This window comes from Zootoca vivipara, chromosome 12 (assembly GCF_965207765.1).
Source record: "Zootoca vivipara chromosome 12, rZooViv2.hap1.1, whole genome shotgun sequence".
Taxonomy (NCBI): Eukaryota; Metazoa; Chordata; class Lepidosauria; order Squamata; family Lacertidae; genus Zootoca; species Zootoca vivipara.
This window is the reverse complement of record NC_142595.1, coordinates 49,896,951-49,915,409: the sequence shown is the minus strand read 5'-3', so window position 1 is coordinate 49,915,409 and position 18,459 is coordinate 49,896,951. Positions and strand designations below refer to the sequence as shown.

General features: G+C 56.4%; 2 protein-coding genes across 4 annotated transcripts in view; both read left to right on the top strand.

The window, feature by feature from the left end:
* Positions 1 to 15,925, top strand: part of DNAH2 (dynein axonemal heavy chain 2) — a 149,577-nt gene extending 133,652 nt beyond the window's left edge. For both annotated transcript variants that reach the window (XM_060281903.2, XM_035134845.3), the window contains exons 77-88: positions 601 to 749; positions 1,388 to 1,571; positions 1,902 to 2,092; positions 9,934 to 10,125; positions 11,603 to 11,787; positions 11,915 to 12,143; positions 12,585 to 12,736; positions 12,841 to 12,955; positions 13,557 to 13,733; positions 14,165 to 14,239; positions 14,339 to 14,489; positions 15,661 to 15,925. In XM_060281903.2, coding sequence (XP_060137886.2) covers positions 601 to 749; positions 1,388 to 1,571; positions 1,902 to 2,092; positions 9,934 to 10,125; positions 11,603 to 11,787; positions 11,915 to 12,143; positions 12,585 to 12,736; positions 12,841 to 12,955; positions 13,557 to 13,733; positions 14,165 to 14,239; positions 14,339 to 14,489; positions 15,661 to 15,815 — 1,955 coding nt within the window. In that variant the 3' untranslated portion in view covers positions 15,816 to 15,925. The remainder of the gene's footprint in view (positions 1 to 600; positions 750 to 1,387; positions 1,572 to 1,901; positions 2,093 to 9,933; positions 10,126 to 11,602; positions 11,788 to 11,914; positions 12,144 to 12,584; positions 12,737 to 12,840; positions 12,956 to 13,556; positions 13,734 to 14,164; positions 14,240 to 14,338; positions 14,490 to 15,660) is intronic.
* An 817-nt stretch (positions 15,926 to 16,742) lies between these two features.
* KDM6B (lysine demethylase 6B) overlaps positions 16,743 to 18,459 on the top strand; it is a 97,172-nt gene continuing 95,455 nt past the window's right edge. For both annotated transcript variants that reach the window (XR_015946702.1, XM_060281901.2), the window contains exon 1: positions 16,743 to 17,270. The gene's annotated coding sequence lies outside the window, so the exon portion shown is untranslated. The remainder of the gene's footprint in view (positions 17,271 to 18,459) is intronic.

Genomic DNA, 18,459 nt, shown 5'->3' with positions numbered 1-18,459 from the left:
TGGCAGACAGAGGCTCCGGGCGGCGAGCTGATGCCGGGAGGTGCTGCGTCCCGCCTCCGCCTCTTCCCTGGCGCCCTCCAGAACTTGATGCCCCGCGCCACTAGCTCTATGGGTAACACGCCCCTGGTCCCGTGACATCCAGGGGATCTTCCCTCGCAGCCTTGGCTTGAACTCTAGCTGCGGCCGTAAAGATCCAAAAGTTATATCCGACTTTTTTCCTCCAAGGAGCTCAAATACAGGGCCCTCCCCCTCCTCATTTATTCACAACAACTCTGCCAGGTGGGCTTAGGCTGAGAGGCAGTTATCCAGGGAGTTTTGTGGCCAAATGGGGGTTCGGAGCCAGGGCTTGCAGGTCCTAGTGCGACACTACAGCCACTGTGCCAGCATACTTTGGAAGCCCAGAGCCTCTGAAAAGAGGTGTTCTTGGTGCAGATAATCCCTCTAGGACCGCCTCCTGTGAGAGGTCTGTCCCCTTTCCTTATGCACTGGAGATGTGGGAGTCAAGCTGAGATGCTCTGGTGGGCATGCCAGGCCTTCTCTACAACCCACCCACTGGGCCCCTCTTCAGTTTCCCCCCCATCCTTGCCTTGTCGCCTGCAGGTGAGTGGGAGAACTCCTGTAACCAGATGCAGCGGATGCTGGTCGTCCGGTCCCTGCGGCCAGACCGCGTGGCTTTCTGCGTCACGGCATTCATCGTCTCTAACTTGGGCTCCCAGTTCATCGAGCCCCCAGTGCTCAACATGAAGTCGGTGAGTGGCAGTGTCTGTGGCACTTGGGGGGACTCCTAGGCCCTTACCCACTTCCATGTTCTCTCTTTCTCTCTTGTAATTTTTTTAAAATTTCATTTTATAATGTATATAAACAGAACAGTTATTATAAACAAAGATGAAAATAGCAAAACTATAAAGTGGGCATGTGGAATGAATGCAGCAACCCGTCCCAAGTCATGAGAGAGAAAAAGGGAGAATAAGTGTTGTCTTCAGAATGAAGAGTTTTAGTGATATCTGATTATCAAGTGTAGTTCCAGATTTGCCAGGCTTGTGATGAGGGTGGTCTTGGAAATAATGGTTCTGTTGTGTGCATAACCCCCTCCTTCCATGTACTGATGCTCTCTGCTTGAGTATTGATGCTCTGATGCTTGTAGCGCTACTTCAGGATCAATAATCTGTTTTTTTTCAACTGCTCTGGAAGAATGGTCTCTGCAGCCGGATTGAGACAGGAGTAAATAGGAGTGTCCCCCCTCCCAAAAAAAAATATTCATCTGTATGGGACTGACCTCACAGTCACTGTCCCCCATCCTGTCCTGCCTCAGCTACTCGGTCGCTCTCTGTGGCCTAGAATGATTTTGCTCCCCGTTTTGTCCTTCTCTTTCCATCTCTGGGCGCAGGTGGTGGATGACTCCACGACCAAGACGCCTCTGATCTTTGTGCTCTCCCCTGGCGTCGACCCCACCTCCTCCCTGCTCCAGCTGGCCGAGCAGTCGGCCATGTCGCAGCACTTCCAAGCCCTCTCGCTGGGCCAGGGCCAGGCGCCCATCGCCACCCGCATGATCAAAGACGGCGTCCACCAGGGTGAGTCCAGCTCCCCGCAGGCGAGCCGGCTGCGCCCACCCGACCCCTTCTGATCTCTGGAGCAGAGATGGGGAACGTCTGGGGCCAGTCTCCAGGTCTTCTGGGGCTCCCATCATTGGCCAGCGATGATGGGCGTTGTAGTCCAACAACGTCCGGAGAGGAACGGCTGCTCTGGAGGCATCTCTCGCTTACAGGGGGTGCCATTCCTGCTACCTTGAGTCTTCCTTCATAGATCTTGCTCAGCTCACGCCTTGGCGCCCCCCCCCCCCCGCCAAGCAGCTGTGGGGCCTCTCCACCCTCTAACCTGGCTTTGCCACTCTTTCCCGGCAGGCAACTGGGTCTTCCTGGCCAACTGCCACCTCTCTCTCTCCTGGATGCCCCAGCTGGACAAGCTGGTGGAGCAGCTGCAGGTGGAAGAGCCGCACCCCTCCTTCCGCCTGTGGCTCAGCTCCAGCCCCCACCCAGACTTCCCCATCTCCATCTTGCAGGCCGGGATCAAGATGACCACGGAGCCCCCCACGGTGAGAGCAAAAGAGCCAGGTGGCCAAAAGGGGCGGGGCGGGGGGCTCTTTCGTCATTTCCTCCTCCCACCACCTGTTCCTCAGGGGGCCCCCACACCCAAGGCCCCACCCCAGCCCTACGAAAGCCACAGGCTTCCTTCTCCTCTTGGGTCAAGTAAAAAGTTCCCCTCTGCCTTACTCCAGATTGGCAACTTCACATCAGGTCGTTTCCCCCCTGCAGCATTATAGAACAAATGTATAGTTTGAGGAAGAACTGGGGGGAAACTGTGTGTGTTTAAGTACACAATAAGAGCCACTCATCTAGCCCAGGCTCCTCTTCTCCCAGTAGCCAATCTGATGCCCCAAAGGGAAACCCTCAACAGGATTCGAACACAGGAGCCCTCTCCCCTCCTGTGGTTTCCAGCAACTGGTATTCATAAGCATCGCTGCCTCCGACTGTGGAGGCAGAGCAGAGACATCATGGCTCGGAGCCTTTGAAAGCCCTCTCCTCCATGAGTTTGTCTAATCCTCCTTTAAAGCCATCTAGGTTGGCTCAATGGGATGCAGGTGGCGCTGGGGGTTAAACCACTGAGCCTAGGACTTGCTGATCAGAAGGTCAGCGGTTCGAATCCCCATGACGGGGTGAGCTCCCGTTGCTCGGTCCCAGCTCCTGCCAACCTAACAGTTCGAAAGCACGTCAAAGTGCAAGTAGATAAATAGGAACCGCTCCAAGCAGGAAAGTTAACGGCGTTTCCGGGCGCTGCTCTGGTTCGCCAGAAGCGGCTTTGTCATGCTGGCCACATGACCTGGAAGCTATATGCCGGCTCCCTCGGCCAATAACGCGAGATGAGCGCCGCAACCCCAGAGTCGGTGACAGCTGGACCTAATGGTCAGGGGTCCCTTTACCTTTACCTAGGTTGGCAGCCATCCCTGCCTCTGTGGGAGGGAGTTCCATAGTTTAACTATTCACAGCACGAATAAATGCTTTTTAAAAGCGGACCTTAATCTCCCAACATTCGGCTTCTTTGCATGTCAGTACGTTTCCAGTATGTTTCCGAGCACAATTCAAAGTGTTGGTGCTGACCTTTAAAGCCCTAAATGGCCTCGGTCCAGTATACCTGAAGGAGCGTCTCCACCCCTGTGAGAGACAGGGGATATCGCGAAGTCCCTCCCCTCCTGAGTTCAAGCCCATCCCCGAGCACAGGGGAAAGCAGAGAGAGTTCCGATTCCAATGGGGAAGCAGGAAGTCGTGTCCGAGGCTCAGGCAAGGTAGAGGAGCCCGGGTCCCAGGTGGGACAGGAAGGGGCGAATAAGGGGGGGAGACCCATCCCCCCAACTCCGGAATTACGCAGAAAGAGGAGGGGAAAGAGGATGGGTCTGCCAAAGCTTTTGTGTTGGAGAAAGACGCGCCAAAAGCCATTCGGAGGTTCTGGAACCGACTGACCACATCACTCCGTGTAAATAGCAATGACTTCAGCACTGTAAATACGCAGCACCAATAAAAGAATAAAATGCAGAGCTGCGTAGCGTCGTTACTCTGAAGTAGCCCACTCCGGCCACTGTGACAGCAACCTCCGAATCCTTTTTGGGGCTACTTTGGAGTTGCTGGGATGAGCGTGTCAGAGGCGGAGAGATGGCGGCAGATCGCGGAGAAAGCCCAGCAAGAACTGCAGCAGCTGTCGCTGCAGGCGCAGGGGGAATTGAAGGCAGCTAAAGAAGAGACTAAGAAGGTCCAGGACGACCGGCTACAACTTGCGGAACAGGTGAGAGCGCTACAGGAAAGAGAGCAGGAATTAAGGGCGGTGGCGGTAGACCTCCAAAACAAGCTGGATGCAGAGAAAAACAAGGCGGGAGGGGCACCCCAAGTCCAAGTGCTGCCAGGAAGGAGAGCCGGGACCCTAGTAAGCAAGTTCAATGGAGACCCGAGGGAATATCAGGGCTTTGAGACTGAGATTGTGTATGCTCTTGAGCTGCACCACGATGAGTTCCCTGATGATGAGCACAGGGTAGCGTTTATTGTGGAGCACCTTACCGGGGCAGCCAGGGAGTGGCTAAGACCGTTAATCGCAACAAAGAATCCTTGCATGAAGAATGTCAAACTATTTCTAGAAGGTTTGAAAACGATGTATTCGTCCGATAGTCATATGGACCAGACTAAGGAGGAACTTCATAATTTACGCCAAGGAAATATGACAGTTCGCGCGTATTGGGCGAAATTCACCATGCTGGTGCACAGATTGGGGTGGGAACTAGAGTCACCCCCAATGCAAGCGGCGTTCTACTTGGGGTTGCATGAGGAGGTGAAGGATGAGCTCTCGAGAGGTCCAAAGCCCAGTAATATGGATCAGCTGAGCAAAGCGGCTCTGGCGGTGGGGGTGAGACAGGAATCCCGGTGGAGCGACAAGCAAGCAACGCGCGCAAAGCGGGCTTGGTTCCCACGGTCGCAGGAGAAGCCACTCCCCCAACAACCCTTTCAAGCCACGCCTGGGGCCAGCCAGGACCAGGAACCCATGCAGATTGATAGCGCGCGCGCGCGCGGGCTTTTCAAACCCCAGCGGCGCCAAGACGCAAGGAGGGAAGGGGTGGGAATTGCTTTCTCTGCAACTCCCCCCAGCATCTCGTCAGAGACTGCCCACATCGCAGGGAGTGGCAAGGAAAGGCGGGAACGGTTGTGCCCTCCCCCACTGACGCAGCACCACAGCAGGGAAACGGGAAAGCCTGGCTGCAGGAGACAAGGGGCAGCAGCCAGGCACAGTCAGCAGACAACAGCCCCAGCCCACCCACCCGCACAGAGAGGAGCAGAGCCAGCCCACCCCTCCCAGAGCAGGAGTGGTTCTAGAAGTGACGCTCACGCTCCCAAATGGCTATCCCCTGACGGTCCTCGCCCTAATTGACAGTGGGGCGTCAGCGAACTTCTTCTCGAGAAACTTTGCAGAAGAGCACCAGATCCAGCTTCTGCAGCTGGATTTTCCTCTGCACGTGGCGACCATTGACGGCAGAGAGCTGCTGGGAGGGGCCATCACTCATCAAACCCCCCCCCATGAAAATGACGGTGGGAAGGCACTCAGAGACACTGGCATTCAACGTCACCACCATCTCAGACCCCCCCATCGTCTTGGGCATGAGCTGGCTGGCGCGCCACGACCCCTCCATCAGTTGGCACCAGAGATGCATCACTTTTGGATCGGACTTTTGCCTGGAACATTGCATGCAGCACCAACCAGGGGAGGGGCCTCCCATAGCCACGGTGGCCACCATGCACGTCAAAGGGGGTGAGGCGATACCCAAGCCGTACTGGGACCTGCAGGAGGTCTTCAGCGAAGCGGAGTCCGACCACCTACCCCCACACAGGCCTTTTGACTGCCAGATCAACCTGGTGCCAGGGGCAACTATACCCCCAGCCAAGCTGTACGCCATGTCAGACCAGGAACTGGAGGATCTGCGCGCTTTCATCGACAAGAACCTCAAGCGGGGGTTCATCAGAGAAAGCAAGGCAGCAGGGGGCAGCCCGGTCTTCTGGGTGGACAAGAAAGACACGCAACAGCGCCGTCTTGTGGTGGATTTTAGACGGCTGAATTCAGTGACAGAGCCAGTGGCTTTCCCCATGCCCAGAGTGGATGATCTCCTGACAGCGGCACGCAGGGGCAAGATCTTCACCAAGCTCGACCTGAGGGGGGCGTACAACTTGATCAGGATCCGGGAAGGCGATGAATGGAAAACCACGATGTTCACGCCTCTGGGCTCTTTTGAATATCTGGTGATGCCCTTCGGGTTGCAAGGGGGCTCAGCATGCTTCCAGGCCTTCATGCACCACGTCCTGGGGTCCCTCCTCTTCAGGAAATGCTTGGTCTTCCTGGATGACATCCTTATCTATTCCGATGACCCAGTGCAGCATGTGAAAGATGTCAGGGAGGTGTTGCAGCGCCTGAAGGAGAACCACCTGTATGTGAAGCTGGAGAAGTGCAAGTTTCACACCAAGGAGGTGGACTTCCTGGGCTACAAGCTGTCAGACAAGGGGCTGGCGATGGACAAGGACAAGGTGCAGGCCATCCTGGACTGGCACAGCCCCAGGACGCGCAAAGATGCCCAACGCCTACTAGGCTTCGCCAACTTCTACAGGAAGTTCATCAAGAACTTCTCTCGCGTTACGGCTCCCATCACTGACTGCCTGAGAGGCAAGCAGAAGTTCAGGTGGACACCAGAGGCGCAAGCAGCGTTCGAAAGCCTCAAGAGGGTGTTCGCCTCAGACCAGAACCTGTTCCACGTGGTTCAGGACGCGCCCCTACGCGTGGAGACAGATGCTTCTGATAAAGCTGTGGGTGCCATTTTGTTGCAACTGGACGCCAACAGAGAGTGGAGACCCTGTGCCTTCTTCTCCAGGAAGTTGACCCAGCCAGAGCGAAACTACACGGTGTTTGATCGGGAACTTCTTGCGATCCACGCTGCGTTCCAGCACTGGAGACACTTCCTGGTGGGCGCCAAGCACCCCATCCAGGTGTGCACAGACCACAAGAACCTGGAGTTCTGGAGAACTGCCAGGGTGCTCAACCAGCGGCAGATACGGTGGGCAGAGTTCTTCTCGAACTTCAACTTCTCCATACACTACATCCCGGGAGAGCAGAATGTCAGGGCGGATGCCCTCTCCCGCAAGCCAGAGTACATGGAGGAGGAGGCGCCACCGGCACCCAGGCACATTTTCCCCCCGTCAGCATGGTCCTGCGGAGCAGCAGTGGTGAGCGAGGCAGAACTCACAGCACTGACGGCAGCGGATGATTTTGCCAACCGCATCTTCAGAGAACTGAGAGGGGGGGGGAGCAGGCAAAAGACTTTGCAGAACGCAGGGGGCTGCTTTTCTACAAGGGTGCACTGTACCTGCCCACCACCCAGCTTAGACGTACGGTCCTCAAGCAGATGCACGACAACCCAACGGTGGGTCATTTTGGGAGGGACAAAACCGCTCACCTAGTCATGAGACACTTCTGGTGGCCAGGGGTGCGGGAAGATGTTCGAGACTATGTACGGGGCTGTGACACCTGCCAGCGGGCAAAGGTGGTCAGAGCAGCGCCACCGGGATTGCTGGAGCCCTTAGCCACGCCACACAGGCCGTGGGAAGTGGTGTCCATGGACTTCATCACAGATCTGCCTTCTTCCAGGGGCAAGACCGCAGTGTTGGTGGTGGTGGACCTCATGTCCAAAATGTGCCACTTTATACCGTGTGCCAGGGCGGTCTCTGCAGAAGAGAAGCCAAACTGTTTGTGGATCACGTATTCAGACTGCATGGATTACCTTTAAGGGTTATTTCAGATCGTGGCCGCCAATTTGTTTCCAGGTTCTGGCGGCGGCTCATGAACCTCCTGCAGGTGGAGGTCAGCTTGTCGACGGCTAGACACCCGCAGACCAATGGACAGGCGGAGAGGGTCAACGCCATTCTGCAGCAGTACCTGAGATGCTACGTCAGCCAGCGGCAAACGGACTGGGTGGATCGCCTGCCACTGGCAGAATTTGCCTACAACAATGCGGTGCACGTCTCCACAGGGGTGTCGCCCTTTAAGGCCAATTACGGGCGCGACCTCAGATCTTTCCCAGAGAGGGAGGGGGAGGAGGAGGAGGAGGGCCCACAGGCTGAGGATTGGGCAGAGGAACTGGAGACGGTGCACCAGCAGCTCAGAGAACACTTGGAGAGAGCCAAGGAAGCGTACAAGAAGGGGGCAGATCGCCACAGGCGACCGGGGGAGGTCATTAGGGTGGGGGACAAAGTTTGGTTGTCCTCGGAGGGCCTTCCCATCAGAGGGAGGTGCAAAAAGCTGGCGCCCAGAAGGTTGGGCCCCTTCACGGTCACGCAACAGGTCAACCCGGTGGCATACAGGCTGGCACTGCCAGAGGACATGAGGGTGCACCCAGTGTTTCATAGATCGCTGCTGTCGCCGTACAGGGAAAGCAGCAGGCTCCGAGGCAGCGAACAAACCCCTGAGGGAGGGGGGGAGAGAGAAGGCAGGGAGCAACTCAATGAGGCCACGGCCATCCTGGACTCAAGGAGGGGGGTGGGGGGCCTGGAGTACCTCATGGCATGGGAGGATGCTCCACCGTCCCAGAATGAATGGGTCCCAGCCACTCAGATACAAGAGGAATTCCTGGTAGAAGAATTTCACGCCCTCTTTCCCCATAGACCCAAGCCCTGGCACATGGAAAGGGAGGGGGAGGGGGAGGAAGCACGGGAGAGCAGTTCACCATGGCGCTGGGAAGCGGAGTTTGAGGAACCAGAGGATGAGGTATGGGTGTCACCGAGATCCACCCAGTCAGAGGAAGGAGCAGATTGGCAGAACATTTTTACCCCTACCAGCTCTGACGCCACGGACTTTTTGGGATTCCCGTCCTCCCAGGCGGAAGGGGGGGGCTCGCAGGACTGGGGGGAGGTGTTCACACCAACGGGCTCGGAAAGCACTGAGTTCTTAGGCTTCCAGTCGTCACCGACACCTGGGGGGGACCTGGGGAGGGGTGAAGGAGAGCTTGGGAGGGGGGTGGATGTGAGGGACAGGGGATATCGCGAAGTCCCTCCCCTCCTGAGTTCAAGCCCATCCCCGAGCACAGGGGAAAGCAGAGAGAGTTCCGATTCCAATGGGGAAGCAGGAAGTCGTGTCCGAGGCTCAGGCAAGGTAGAGGAGCCAGGGTCCCAGGTGGGACAGGAAGGGGCGAATAAGGGGGGGAGACCCATCCCCCCAACTCCGGAATTACGCAGAAAGAGGAGGGGAAAGAGGATGGGTCTGCCAAAGCTTTTGTGTTGGAGAAAGACGCGCCAAAAGCCATTCGGAGGTTCTGGAACCGACTGACCACATCACTCCGTGTAAATAGCAATGACTTCAGCACTGTAAATACGCAGCACCAATAAAAGAATAAAATGCAGAGCTGCGTAGCGTCGTTACTCTGAAGTAGCCCACTCCGGCCACTGTGACAACCCCCATCATTCTGCCCGGACACTGAGGTCCAGCACCGAGGGCCTTCTGACGGTTCCCTCGTTGCGAGATGCCAAGTTGCAGGGAACTAGGCAGAGGGCCTTCTCGGTGGTGGCACCTACCCTGTGGAACGCCCTCCCAACAGATGTCAAAGAGGGGGGGAAACTACCAGACTTTTAGGAGACATCTGAAGGCAGCCCTGTTTAGGGAAGCTTTTAATGTTTAATAGATTATTGTGTTTTATTCTTCTGTTGGAAGCCTCCCAGAGTGGCTGGGGAGACCCAGCCAGATGGGCGGGGTATAAATAATAAATTATTATTATTATTATTATTATTATTATTATTATTATTATTATTTTATTATGTCCACAAGTCCTAGCCTTAAGAGGGAGGGAGAAAAACTTCTCTCTCTCCATGCCATGCATAATGTTACAAATATATCCTCTCCCTCGCCTTTTCTCTAAACTTAAAAAGTCTCAAGCGCCGTTGCAACCTTTCCTGCATGTGTGTTGTAGCAGCCAGAACCCACAGTGTTAGGCCCAATGTGGCTCCCCTGGAAGCAGAGAGCAGAGAAGCCAGGCCATGCTCTCAGGCCTCGGCCTTCCTCTGCAGCACTTCCAAGAGCCGTGACCAGGTTTCCTTCCCCCCCCCATCTCCTAAGAAAACTCCCTGCATTCCTGGAGTCCAGGCAACCAAAACAGGTTACGAAACAGCCTCTTAATCAACATGGCTGGTTCTGGATCGTCAGCTTCAAGAGCTGGTGCTCAAACAGGGGTGACTTGTCTGCACTTGGCCTGCAGCACGGAAAACAGGCCAAGTGCATTGCTGCCCCTGCCCCCCCCCTCCTGGTTGCTTGATGTCTCCTGCAAGGTCACTTGTGAGCCTGCCCCTCTCCTCCTCCTCCCTTTGACAGGGCCTGAAAGCCAACATGAAGCGCCTCTACCAGCTCATCACGGAGCCCCAGTTCACCCGCTGCACGAAGCCCTCCAAGTACAAGAAGCTGCTCTTTGCCCTCTGCTTCTTCCACAGCATCCTGCTGGAGCGGAAGAAGTTCCTGCAGCTGGGCTGGAACATCGTCTATGGCTTCAACGACTCGGATTTTGAGGTGGCGTGAGGTGGAAAGGGATCGGGAGGGATCGGGAGACCAGAAAAAGGGCGGATTCTGCAGGGGAGCCTGTTTGTGCCTTCCTTGTCTGTGCTCTGACTTGCCGGTCCACGAGGCTCCCATGTATGCTCAGAAAACCCCGGAACAAACTGCGGCTGAGCCTTCCCTGTGGCCTGAAGTGCCCAGGAGCGCCACCTGCCCTGTCAGTGACTCTTGGAAGTTAGTTGGCAGCTCACCACTCCTCAACTCGTGTCATGTAGCAGCAAAGTCTGCAGCGCTCCAGCCGAGTCCAGAGATTTCCTTCTCCCAGCAGAACAGCTTCTTCCAGAGTCCCCAGATAAGGGGAAAGCTCCATTAAACACGGCTATCTATTATATACAGTACTGCTGGTCTTTAAAGATGCTTATGTACAGAGAGATCAAGTAACACTAGCTCCATGCTGGCTAATGCTGCTGTGTTAAACCCACATCCTCTTCCCCTGTCTCACAGATTCAGAGTCAGACCCTGACAGCAAAGTAGGATAGCATCAGGACTTCACATAATGAAAGCAATCAATGCCCCCAGAGACTATTATACCTGTCTCTAAGTTCCTGAACCAGTGGGAGGGTGAGCGATTCAGCCAGCCATGCACACGATCTTGCCGGTGTTGCTATGGTAACCCAGTGCACCTGGCACCCTTATGTCAGAACATCCACATGTGTTCATATGACACCAACATGCTCCAAGCCACTGGGGATCACTCACAGCAGTCCTTTCACCCTTATCCCGTCTGCCATGTTTCTTTGGAACATGGGGCGCAAGCATGAGTTGCAGAAGTGTGTAGGGTGGTAAGGAGGTCTGGCCACAAGGGCTTTAGACGGATGCTGCCGAGTGGGCGAATTCTGGATGCTCAGCTTGGCGGTGGTCCCCCTAAGTGTCCCGTAGGCTGCCTGCTGAGAAAGAGGGAACCACAGCTGGGCCTCTGGGCTGATGATAATTTGGTTATTTTATTATTTATACCTAGCCCATCTGGCTGGGTTTCCCCAGCCACTCTGGGCAGCTTACAGCACATAAAAAATTGTAAAATGTACATAGCTTTCATACACAGGTGACTGCAATTATTGATCTCAGTTATATACTGTATAGAAATATAAATACAGGGCTCATCCACACTTCCACATGTGGTGCGCCTAGAAAGCTCAAGTCCTGGCAGGTTCCCTTTGCCCCGCTCCTCTCCAAGGGAAAACCTGCTCTTTAGTGATAAATCAGAACAAATGGCAATCTGGGAAAAACCCATATTCCTGTTAACTCTGATTGAGCACTAAAGAGTAGTTTTCCCCCAGGAGGGTGGCAGAAGCAGCAGAACAAGGGGTGGCGTGGATAAGCCAGTCTTTACTGGGGAACCCCGCCCTTGTACATCCCAGTCCAGGTAGCTACAGCAGGTGCTTCCTTGGCCCACGCCCTTGTCACCAGTGACGCTTCCTTCCTTCCCTGCCAGGTGTCAGAGAACCTCCTGAGCCTGTACCTGGATGAGTATGAGGAGACCCCCTGGGACGCCCTCAAGTACCTGATTGCAGGGGTCAACTATGGGGGCCACGTGACGGACGACTGGGACCGACGTCTCCTCACCACCTACATCAACGACTACTTCTGCGAGCAAAGTGTGACTACCCCCTTCTACAAGTGAGCTGGCGCCTGGGATAGCGGGGAAAGGTTGGGTGCGGGGAAAGCAGGGGTTGGCATGCTTGTCGGGCGCAGGAGGAAATCTTTGCCTGAGCAAGCCGGCTGGCCGGCCTCCCTCCCTCTGCAGGCTCTCTGTGCTGGACACCTACTTAATCCCCAAGGATGGCAACATCGCCTCCTACAAGGAATACATCAGCCTGCTGCCTGGCATGGACCCCCCCGAAGCCTTTGGCCAGCACCCCAATGCTGACGTGGCCTCCCAGATCACCGAAGCCAGGACGCTCTTCGAAACGCTGCTTTCCCTGCAGCCCCAGACCACGCCCACCGGAGTAGCTGGGCAGAGCCGCGAGGACAAGGTACCCAGGGGTCCTGGGCAGCCCTCCTGAGTTGGCCTTTCTGCAAGTCTCACACTTGTGAAAGGCCCTCACAGCTCGTTATTTGGCTGTGTGAACTTCCTGGATCCCAGGAGGGTTCCTCCGAGCGCCCGCTTTGTGGTGATGAGAGCAGACTCGGCACATGCTCAGGGGCACTCTCGTATCATGACAGTCCTTCTGAGGCTGAGCCCTGGTGCAGTGGTACCAAAGAGCAGGACGCGATCCCCTGGCAGGTCCCCCCGCTTCCCTACAGTTTCTTAGGTCTGTAGGAGCACGTCTAGTCTCCCTTCCCAGATGCCTGGGGCCCTGCAGAACTGAGCTGGCTTGGGGAGCAGGTGGTGGTTCCTGGGAGACCACCGGCCACCTCCCTGCTAGCGCCCTGCATGCCTCCTCTCTCTGTCCCCTTCTCCCCCTTCTCTCCAGGTGCTGGAGCTTTCAGCAGACGTGCGCAGCAAGATCCCAGAGGAGATTGACTACGAAGGCACCTGCAAGGTGCTGTCTGGGGACCCCTCCCCGCTCAACGTGGTCTTGCTGCAGGAGATCCAGCGGTACAACTCCTTGCTGCAGGTCATTAAGTGAGTGCCCAGGGGGACAGGGCAAGACAGGCCTCAGCACACACACACACACCCCGGTCCCTTTTTTTGTGCTCACCTCAGCTTCTCTTGTCCTCTGCCCATAGTTCCTCCCTGGTGGAGCTGGAGAAGGGCATTCAGGGCCTGGTGGTCATGTCTACGGACCTAGAGGAGATCTTCAACTGCATCTTTGACGCCCGCGTTCCCACCATGTGGGAGAGGGTAAGGGGGGGGGGAATGGGGCGGTTCCTGGTGCTTCCACCCCCTTCTGTGGGGGACCTGGTGTCCCTGAAGGAGGAGCAGGAAGGAGGGTGTGATCCGGGGGCTCCAAGCTGCTAGTCTCCCTTGAGGAGAGAGCACCCTGGTGCCTTGTAGGTAGAAACACCTGTTGTTTTGCTTGTGAACATATTTTGAACCTATTTTACCCAGGAGTAGCATAGATTTCAGGAGAGAGGTGTTTCTGGAATCCCTTGTGGGACCCACCAGGTTTCTCCCTCTCCTTCCCCCCTCCCCATCCTCTCTCCTGCCTTCACCCGACATCTGAAGAAGAGATTTCCCATTAGGGAGAAATGCATAATTCAGAAGCCTCTTCTGAACGAAAATATTTCAAAAACGGCTTCTTCCAAAGTAAGATTCCCCAGCGAAATACTGGTTTCTCCTTCCCGGGTTGCTGGAGAGCAGAGGGATACACACCTGCCACTTTTTGTGGGTTGGGGCCGGCAGCACCTCTTTCCTAAGGTGGGGGCTGTTTTTTTGGGGGGGAACTGGCTGGCTTGTCCCGCTTTGCCTCTCCCAGCTCCTGGCCTCCTCCCTCCTCCTGCAGGCCTACCCATCTCAGAAGCCGCTGGCCGCCTGGACCCGGGACCTGGGTCAGCGCGTGGAGCAGTTTACCCGCTGGGCCACCACCGCCCACCCTCCCGTCCTCTTCTGGCTCTCGGGCTTCACCTTCCCCACGGGGTTCCTGACAGCCGTCTTGCAAGCTGCTGCACGCATGAACAACGTAGGTGGTGGGTGACAAGAGGGTGGTGGCCGGGGCGGGGGGAGAGAGAGAGAGATTTTTGGGTCCAGCAGGAGGGCTGGAAGGGCTTGTGTGTGTCTTTGGACGTTTCCTGAAAGGGATGGGGAGACTGGCCTGGAAGGAGAAGAGAGGGCCGTGATGCCTGGCAGCAAGGACTGCTCTGCAGGGAGGGGAAGTGGGTCTCTGTGGCTTGAGAGCCAGGGGTCTCCCCCTAAGCCCGCCAATCTCCATCTTAAGCTCCCATTTGTTGTTGGACTACAACTCCCATAATCCCTGACCACTGGTCCTGCCAGCTAGGGATGATGGGGGTTGTAGTCCAACAACAGCCGGGGACTCGGGATGGGGAAAGGCTGGCTTAGGGGGAGACCCCTGGGCTGCTGCAGAACCATCTCATGTGGCTCCCTCCCTTTCAGATCTCTGTCGACACCCTCTCCTGGGAGTTCATTGTCTCCACCGTGGATGACAACAACCTTGTCTACCCGCCCAAGGTAAGTGCCTCTCCCAGGGCATACATTGCAGGGGGGGAGGGCTCAGGAGCCTGGGACCCCCTGAGCCAGCCCTGCGTGGTCTCCCTCCCTCTCTCTTAGGAAGGGGTGTGGGTGCGAGGTCTCTACCTGGAGGGTGCCGGCTGGGACAAGAAGAACTCCTGCCTGATGGATGCAGAGCCCATGCAGCTGGTCTGCCCCATCCCCACCATCCACTTCAAGCCCGTGGAGAACAAGAAGAAGAGCGGCAAAGGTGGGTGGCCCCTGGGTGCAAGGAGACAGACAGAAGACACTGCCTTAGGCCAGCTCAGACCCTTTGCCCACCTTGCCCTGTTACAGCCTGCTCCAGCCTTTGCCAACCTGGCGGCCTCCGGCTCTTTCAAGACCACAACTTTGTCCTCCAAGGCAGCTGGATGGCACCGGGTCGGACGCCAAGGTTGGCAGAGTCTGTCTCTCCAGGGTCGTCGCCATCCCCGGCTACCGAGCCTCTTTTAGCACCTGTTGGTGGTGTCGCCCCAGTTGGTGGGAACCCATGGCAAACCCCCCCATTTGCAGAATGCCCTCCCTTGTGAGGTGCCCCACTCTCCCCCAATATTAACACTCAAGAGAAATGTCAAAACAGACCCGTTTACCCAGTTTGATGGAGGAGGCAGCCATGTTTCTGAAACCAGAGAAAGAGTGTGCTCCTTTGCTCAGGTCTTGCTTGCAGACTTCCCTTTGGGGCAGGCATCCCCAAACTGCGGCCCTCCAGATGTTTTAGCCTACAACTCCCATGATCCCTAGCTAACAGGACCAGTGGTCAGGGATGATGGGAATTGTAGTCCAAAACATCTGGAGGGCTGAAGTTTGGGGATGCCTGCTTTGGGGCATCTGCTTGGCTACTGTGGGAAAACAATGCTGGCCTAGATGGGCCCCCTTTGGCTAGATCCAGCAGCTGGACTCTCCTTATGTCCTTAAGAAAGTTCCATCTACATGAGAACAGGGCCTTTTCTGCAGTGGCTCCCCGTTGTGGGATGCTCTCCCCAAGGAGTCTCACCTGGTGTGCTTATTATATACCTTTAGGTGCCAGGCAGAAATGTCCCTCTTTAACCAGGCCTTTGGCTGACTAACATCCTACGGTATATGTGTTTTTGGGAGGGGGTGTCTTTGGTTTGTGTTGTTTTTCTTCATGTAACTATTATGTATTTTGTGTTTTTATCTTGTATTTTTATGCTGTCAACTGCCCTGAGATCTTTGCATGAAGGGCAGTAAACACATATAATAAATAAATTAAAATAAGTCCTGAACTTATAAGTTTAGGGTAGGTTTTTAACTGGTTTTTAGAAGCTTGTTTCTAACGGTTGTACTGTAATTGCATTTGTATGGATATGCTTGCCACCCTGGGAGAGTATAAATCTAATGACTAAACAAATAAATGTCTCTAGGGATGTACGCCTGCCCTTGCTACTACTACCCCAACCGGGCTGGCACTGCCGGGCGGCCTTCCTTTGTCATTGGCATCGACCTGCGGTCCGGAGCGATGCCCTCTGACCACTGGATCAAGAGAGGCACAGCCTTGCTGATGAGTTTGGATACCTGAAGACATCTCACCCCATACGAACCCCTTTCTCCCAAGGAACCTTGCTTCTCTGACTCCCCCCACCCCACAGTTTTAGGTAGAATTAAAATAAAGCTATTTTGTTTACAGTCTCCTTTGTGTGTGTCCTCTTACTTGACATGGGAAATCCCCATCTCAGAGCTGGGATTAGATCATCTTCTGGGGCAGACAGAACTTTAGGCTGCCTCCACACCATACACTGAAAAAGCACATTCTCCATGCCTCTCCCGTGCCCTGGAAACTGTAGTACACGCCTCGCAGAGATGCAGCTCCCAGCAGGATCCCTGGAGGGGAGGGGATGTCTTTTAAATGTATGCTGTGGAAACACCAGCGATGGGGCAGAAGAGCTGCTCTTTGGGGCCCTCGAGGTTGTGGTGCTGCGGGGGGCCAAGTTCATTGGAGCCCCGCCCCTATTTTGTGAGATGGATGTGGGGCTCTGGAGAAAGGGCAGCTCTGTGGTGCCAAGAGCCAAGCAGGCCAGAGAGAAGGAAATACCTTTCTGGTGACACACGGCTGGCAGAGAGGAGCCATATGTCCTTTCCATTGGCAGGCACATGTAGGGGGGGGGAGGCGTCCCAGTAGCAACTGGGGAGCAAAGGCCAGTTGAGAAGGAGGCCTAGGGACAGTCCTGGGAGGGAGGGCGGCAATGGGGCAACTACAGTGATGATGGTGGGCAGTGGTCTCTGGGGAGGGTTTATGCTAGAGGAGAGAACCCTGCTGCTCCTGGAAGGGGCAGGTTTTCCTTCGTCCGGGGTGGGTCTGGATGACCCCGGCGTGCCCCTCCGCCCATTCCGTGCACGAGGCGGCCTCCTCCTTCCCTGGAGAAGAGGGCAAGCCGGGTTGGACTTTGGCCTTTAATTCCCCCTCCCCTTGCAGGCCGCGAAACTTTCCCTCCGCGGCCTTTCCAGCGGGAGCCCCTTGTGCGCTTTTGCGCGCTGGCGGGGAGCCTCGCCGGCGCCTCTCGCCGCTGCTGCTGCTTCCCCGCGCGGGGAGCGAGGCTGGCCCGGGCGCCGGGGGAGGAGGAGCGGCGGGAGAGGGAGAGGGGCGGGCGCAGGGCGGAGGGACGCTCGGATCCTGCCCAGGGAACAGAATTGACACGAGCGAGGGCGGGGCAGGCGGAGGCGCCGAGCGCGTGTTTGCGTTGGGGAAATGGAACTGCGCAACCGGAGAGCGGACTTTTCCAGGCGCGGAGTCCCCGCTTCTCCTGCGGGCGCGCGCGCTGAGGGCGCGCAGCGGCCCCGGACTCCGTCCCTCCCTCCTTCCCCGGCCCGCTGCAAAGTTCCCGCCGGCCCGCGGAGGGGGGCGGACGGAGGATGCTCGTCCCGGCGCCCGGGGGGCACAGCAGCTTGGCCAAGGGACGCGCAGGGAGCGCGCAGAGGGATCTCCAGCCTCGTCGTCCTCCTCCGCGGGCGCGCACGCCAGCCAGCCCACCCCCAGGTAAGAGGGGGCAAGGGAGGGGGGTGTTTCCCTGCCTGCAGCACGAGGGCGCCTCGTTTCCCACTTGCAAGTTTGTTTGTGTATTTATCGGCTGCGTTTGCAATCCCGCCTTCTTTCCAGGACCTCAAGGGGGCGCTCGTAGCTCTCCTCCCTATGATCCTCCCAACAACCCTGCGGGGTAGGAGAGAGGGGGCGCGAGTGGCCCGACGACCCCCACGGCCCAGACAAAGTGGGCGATCTGAAATCAGGTCTCTCCCAGGGGTCCCCACCCCCAGCAAGGGGCGCGCGGGGCTTTCGTTTTCACCGACCCCCGCGATGGCGAAAGCGGGCTGCGCCTTTTGCAATTTCCCCTTTTTTTTTCCTTGGGAACAGGGCGGGGCTGGCGGGGGGGGAGCCGTGCAAAAAGATGAGCAAGAGGCGGACGGTGCGAGGGCGGATTGCGGGGGGGGGAGGGTTGAAACGGGGATCATACTTGACTTTCCTTCTTGCAGATCTGAAGGGTGTGGGGAGATGGCCAACTTACTTGTTTTTAATAAAGGCAACGGATAGAACATATGGAGCACGTATATACATGGAGCTGTGTTCTACTGAGTGAGACATCATCTGGCTCAGTCTTGTCTTACACTGGCGGGCAGCAGGAAGTCCGCCAGGGTTTTAGCTTGGATGCATAGAATTGTAGGGCTGGCTGGTGGGAACCCGTGAGTGATCTAGTCCAGCCTGCAGCTTGAACTTGGGATCTTATGCATGCAAGGAAGATGCTCTAACCACTGAGCCACTAGCCTCCCACCACCTCTTATGGACAAAAAAGGCTCCCTCTCCCCTTTAAAAGCTGAGCTAAAATGGAAGGTCCCCTGATCGTTGGGCCTGGAGGGATGTGTGTGCTTGTGTTTTGGAACCACTTATGGGATGGCTTATATTTCTCTCCCCGCCACTCTCTGAGCATTCTCACCCCCCTTCCCCTCCTCTTCCACTCTTCCCAGCCCTGCAGGGGTTAAAGGTTAGCAACTGGGGGAGGGGGTTAGTGTGCCATTCCTGTGTTTTCATGCCTACTTCCGTTAAAGAGGGGATTATTCCTCCTCGCCCTTGAAATTGCCTCCATCTTCATGCCACACGTCCCTGCTTTACCCTATAGTACCATCCCTCCTGCCGTACACAGAATACCACCAAGGCTTTTAGCGTGGGGGCAAGG